The 5,269-nt window shown below is 44.1% G+C and overlaps 1 protein-coding gene across 1 annotated transcript; it reads left to right on the top strand.

Moving 5' to 3' along the window:
- The first annotated feature begins 159 nt into the window (after window positions 1-159).
- LOC107481146 (uncharacterized) lies at window positions 160-3,148 on the top strand. Its single transcript, XM_052259766.1, has 2 exons — window positions 160-2,097; window positions 2,182-3,148. Exons 1-2 carry the CDS (start codon window positions 1,335-1,337, stop codon window positions 2,592-2,594), a joined length of 1,176 nt encoding a protein of 391 aa, XP_052115726.1. The 5' UTR covers window positions 160-1,334; the 3' UTR covers window positions 2,595-3,148.
- Window positions 3,149-5,269: the final 2,121 nt, after the last annotated feature.

Raw genomic sequence — 5,269 nt, 5'->3', positions numbered from 1 at the left:
TATTCGTGAATAAATATATATAATTTAATTTATTTTTAAATATATATTTTTATACTAATATTGATTTTTGTCACTGAATTTTGATAAACACGTAATACGGTTGTTAAATAATATAATTGAAAGGGATACCAAAATTTTCTTCTGAAGTATATAGCATTATTTGATATTTTTATGAATACATATATGACAACGCTATAGTGACCATTGTTTATTCATTCTGATGACGGTAAAGGTAGAAATTTTATTGTAAGGCTTTGTTACGGTGGATAATCGGAGATTAATAAGTTGGACGACGTTCGACGGCCCAAGCGTACGAAGGAGGAGAACTCCGGATGGGTCTGTAACTTCGAGAAACTCTGTCCGACTTGTGCTCGCGAGTGAATGGGGGGTGGTACCTGCAAAGACACTTCGATGCCTAAGTTAGCAAGGGTGTGAGCAGGTCTAGAGAGTATTGGACTTAGAGATACCTGAGGAGTGTCAGTGTATTTATAGTGGTGAGCCAATAACCACCGTTGGAGTAGTGCCGTATCTTTAGGGTGTTAACCGTTCCCATTATCTTGGGGAGGTTAAGATATGGCTTTATGAAACGGTTAGAGAGATTTTAGGGGCGGTTACTCATTTGAATGAGTGTTTATCTGCCAGCTAATCTCACATCCGACTTCTTCGGACCAAGTCGTGGTTGATACCGACTTCTTATGTGAAGGTCGGCACTTAGCTAGGCTCTAATCCTTCAGATTAGGCATTTTATTTGGACCTGGGCCTTTATCGTTGGGCCAGGGTATGAACAGTGCCCCTACTTGAGCCCAAATTTTCTTTAAAGTTTGGGTTCAAGTACTTAACTCGGGTTTGTAGTCGACTTGCTTGGAGAAATGGGGGTCTTATAAACCGACGTGATTTTTGCGACCCTTTGTTTCTGACAGTTACGTCAATTCAAGCGTCGTGTCCGTTGGGGAAGCATTGAGGGCTTTGGTAACGGTGCAATCTCATTAATGACTGCTCCGCTTTTACCTTTATGCCCCTTGGCATGTTTATAAATACTTTCCCTCTCTTTCTTTTTTCCGTTTCTGCAATCTTTCAAACTTCTTCTTTCCTTGCTCGTGCTGTATTCTTGTGTTTGAAGATTTTCGCTCTCTCCAACCTTCATTTCTCGGATAAAGGTTAGTTTCATTTCTTCCATGTCATGCCTTATGTTTGCATGCTGTGTTTTATGTGTGTGGATAGGTTGGTCTGTAGATTCTAGCTTCGTATCTCTCCTCTCTAGGGGCCGTGTTTTTTGATTTTCCTTTTCTTTTTTCCTTTTGTAGGTTTCTGCCACTTTTCTTTATATATAAAAAATGGCTTCCGTAGACGTTCTTTCTCAGTGGGTTGATGTTACAGTCCTTGGGGAGGAACCGTTGGTCGATGCTGAGTTTATCACTCACCTTCGTACTCATTACAGGCTCTGTACTTCGGAGGAGGACGAGCCAAAATATGAACTGATAATCCCGGGTCCGGAAGACCGGGTCTGTTTTGGGAGAGTTGATGAGGCGGCCCCTCATTTTTTCTTTATGTATGAATGTATGATCACCCGCTTGGGTGTTTTTCTTCCTTTCTCGGATTTCGAGATATCTGTTTTGCACCACTGTAGAGTTGCCCCTACTCAACTTCACCCTAATTCTTGGGGTTTTTTAAAGATCTATCAGTTTATTAGCCACGCTCTGGACTTTCCGACCTCTTTGAGGATTTTCTTCTTTCTTTTTCATATGACCAAGCCCTTTAGTGGGCTAAACAACAAACAGCAATGGGTATCCTTCCGAGCCATACAAGGTCGGAGGATTTTCACCCTTTTCGACGAATCTTTTCATGACTTCAAAAACTACTTTTTCAAAGTTCAAGCCGTAGAAGGTCACCACCCCTTTTTCCTGGATGAGCATTCCTCCCCTCGCTTTCCCCTTTGTTGGTTGCCGTCTTCCCCTTGTGTAAAGTATGGTCCAGATGACCTTGATGAGGTGGAGGCAGCCATTGCGGGGTTTTTCCGAGAAGCGTGGGGGAGGGCCCCGTACTTGGATACCAGGAAAATCCTCCAGGGAACGCCGACTTTTGTTCAATCTCAACTAGGTAGTGCATGCATTTCTTATTTCCGAGTTGTTTCTACCGACTTGAATGTTGCCGACTTGTAACTGTTAGTTGTTTTTCTTGTAGATATGGCAAGGAAGAATGCTCAGGAGGCTTTCCAGCGAGTGCAGGAGGCTAAAGCGAAGTCCCGGGCTAGAGCTGGTGGTGCCCGGGCGATCACCTCTCCTCCTCCTCCTCCTCCTCCTCCTAAGACTACGGGCACTCCCTCTCAACCCCTTATAATTTCTTCCTCAAGTTTGTCTCGACCACTCCCTTCTGCCCAACTACTCTCCGAGCCAGAAAAGAAGAAGCGCAAGACTTCGGAGTCTGGCTCTTCTTTGGATGGTGGGGTTAAGGCGGATGCTCTTGCATTCGTCCGAAAGAACATCTATCCTTACATAAGCATGGATGATGCTTCTGTTCGGAACCACCTCACCGCTCTGGCCGAGGAAAGTTTTAGGGCGGCGGGTGTTTGTGGCAAACTTTTGGACATTTTTTAGAAGACTCCCCTCAGCTCTTTGGGGGCATCCTCGAAGGTTGAGGAGTTGGAGGGGAGGATTCTTATTTATGAAAAACATGAGAAGGAGTTGAAGGAGGAGAGAAATAAATTGAGGAAGGAAAGGGATCACCTTAAGGAGGAGGAGAGTAAGCTGCGGGCTCAATGTACTTTGGAGGCAAATTTGAGAAAAACAGCACAAGACAGCTACCACAGTTTATTTCAAGATATTGTGGCTGTGAGGAAGGACTTGATGAATTCTCGGAACGCATACGCCGAGTTGGAGGACTCTATTGCTGATGGGGCCGAGGAGTCTTGGAGAATTTTCCTGGAGCAAGTCAGAGTTATCGCTCCCGACTTGGATCTTTCTCCTTTACATCCCGACAAGGTAGTTATTGACGGCGCCATCGTTGATCCTCCTGTCCCCGAGGTTGTTTCTGAGTCGGATCTGAAGACTCGGGGGCAGAGGATTATTGAGTCTCCTCCTCGTTCCAAAGATGCTCCGAGTCCTTCCTCCGTTCCTCCGATTGGTCCTGGTGGCGCTCCTCCTGAGTCTAGCGGCGGTGATTCCTCTACTCCCTTGAAAAGATGACTTTGTTTTTTATGGCTCTATGGGGGCTCGGCCTGTGAGTCCCCCCTTTTTTAAACTTATTCATTGTTGGTGGTTGTGTGAACAATTTTCCTTTGGCCTTTTAAGGTCGTAAACAAAATATTTCCGGCGGGTGCCCTTTTTTAAACAAGGGTGTAGAAAAATAAATGCCCTTTTTTGGATAAGGGTTCTAAGTTACCTTGTGCGCGCATGCTTTTCTGTTTTCGATATTTTTGATCTTTTTTCGGAAAAACTTATTTTGTTTTTTCGCACCTTTTTCGTTCAAGGGCTTTTGTGTAGCCTTTAAACTTTTTCCAGGTTTTCCAATCTCTTTTGTTATCCTTTATACTCCACTTTGCTTTAGTGAGCTTTTATGACTTAGGTTATTTTTTTGATGCGTTTCTCATCTACTCGGAGTGTTTCTGAGTTTGTCTACTCGGGTTCTCATCTCGACTTACGAGTCGGACTGTTCCCGAGTTTGTTACGATCAACTTATACAACCTCTTTACACCGACTTGTGCCTCGTCGTTTTATCCTGACGACCATTTTAGGTCGGTTCATGGGATTTTCACGTTTTGTCGAGCTTAAGTCGGCGCGTTTCGTAGAAAGACTTAGAAAAAATAAAGGAGGATATTAATAGAGATATTGTAAATGAAAAAGATCTTTATTAATTGGGAAGGTACCTTCTTGCTACTAAGGGTCTTAATGGCCTATTTTCCCTTAGCCTCTACTATGATGCCTCGTTAAAAACCCTTCTCCAGAAAAAACCCTTTTTTTTGGGAAAAAATCATGAAGTTTGGGAAAAGAGTACATCAGGGAGTAGAGTTCGCTTTTTAACTGTAGTACCTTTTCATATTACAAGCATGCCACGACCTTGGTAGCTCAGTGCCATTCAGGTCGGTTACTTTATAATAACCTTTCCCTATCACTTCCTTGATTTTGTATGGCCCCTTCCAGTTTGCGGGGAGCTTTCCTTCTCCTGACTTGTTGACTCCAATGTCATTTCTAATTAAGACCAAGTCATCTAAGGCAAATGTTCTTCGAATGACTTTCTTGTTGTACCTGGTAGTCATCCTTTGCTTTAATGCTGCTTCTTTTATCTGGGCACCTTCTCGGACTTCGGGGAGCAAGTCGAGCTCCTCTTTATGCCCCTGTATATTTCTGACCTCGTCATGGAGAATTACCCTTGGGCTTTGCTCGTTAATTTCTATTGGAATCATGGCTTCTACACCATAGACTAGTCGGAAGGGTGTTTCTCCTGTGGCGGATTGGGGGGTTGTCCTGTAAGCCCATAGCACTTGAGGGAGCTCTTCAGCCCAAGCTCCCTTTGCTTCCTGTAATCTCTTCTTCAATCCTGCCAGTATGACTTTATTAGCTGCCTCGGCTTGCCCATTGGCTTGTGGGTGTTCTACCGAGGTGAATTGGTGCTTAATCTTTAGACTGGCTACTAGGCTTCTGAAGGTGGCATCGGTAAATTGGGTTCCATTGTCTGTGGTGATGGAATAAGGTATTCCATACCTTGTGATGATGTTTTTGTAGAGGAACTTGCGACTTCTTTGAGCGGTTATAGTGGCTAATGGTTCTGCTTCTATCCACTTTGTGAAGTAGTCTATTCCCACGATCAAGTGCTTGACTTGTCCTGGTGCTTGGGGAAAAGGACCTAACAAATCCATTCCCCATTTTGCAAAAGGCCAGGGAGAAGTGATACTGATGAGCTCTTCTGGTGGAGCTACGTGGAAATTTGCGTGCATCTGACATGGTTGGCATTTTTTCACAAAGTCGGTGGCATCTCTCTGTAAGGTCGGCCAATAGAATCCTGCTCGGATTATTTTCCTGGCCAGCGACCTTGCTCCGAGATGGTTTCCGCAGATCCCACTATGCACTTCCTCCAACACCTCGGCAGTTCTTGAGGTCGGTACGCACTTTAACAATGGTGTTGAAATTCCTCTTCTGTAGAGGACATTTCTTACCAAAGTGTAATGTTGTGCTTCCCTTCGGATCTTTTTAGCTTCTTTTTCCTCTTTAGGGAGGATGTCGAATTTCAGGTATTCGACTAAGGGATTCATCCATCCGAGGTTTAAACCGACTAC

This window comes from Arachis duranensis, chromosome 3 (genome assembly GCF_000817695.3).
Source record: "Arachis duranensis cultivar V14167 chromosome 3, aradu.V14167.gnm2.J7QH, whole genome shotgun sequence".
Lineage (NCBI taxonomy): Eukaryota > Viridiplantae > Streptophyta > Magnoliopsida > Fabales > Fabaceae > Arachis > Arachis duranensis.
The sequence above is the reverse complement of the archived record's forward strand: the minus strand, read 5'-3'. Positions and strand labels throughout refer to the sequence as shown.

Excerpts from the sequence above, each read along its gene's own strand:
- LOC107481146 (XM_052259766.1), top strand. The coding sequence starts at position 1,335 with ATGGCTTCCGTAGACGTTCTTTCTCAGTGGGTTGATGTTACAGTCCTT. Across the intron at positions 2,098-2,181 it reads TTTTGTTCAATCTCAACTAG|ATATGGCAAGGAAGAATGCT; the intron begins GTAGTGCATGCA and ends TTTTTCTTGTAG.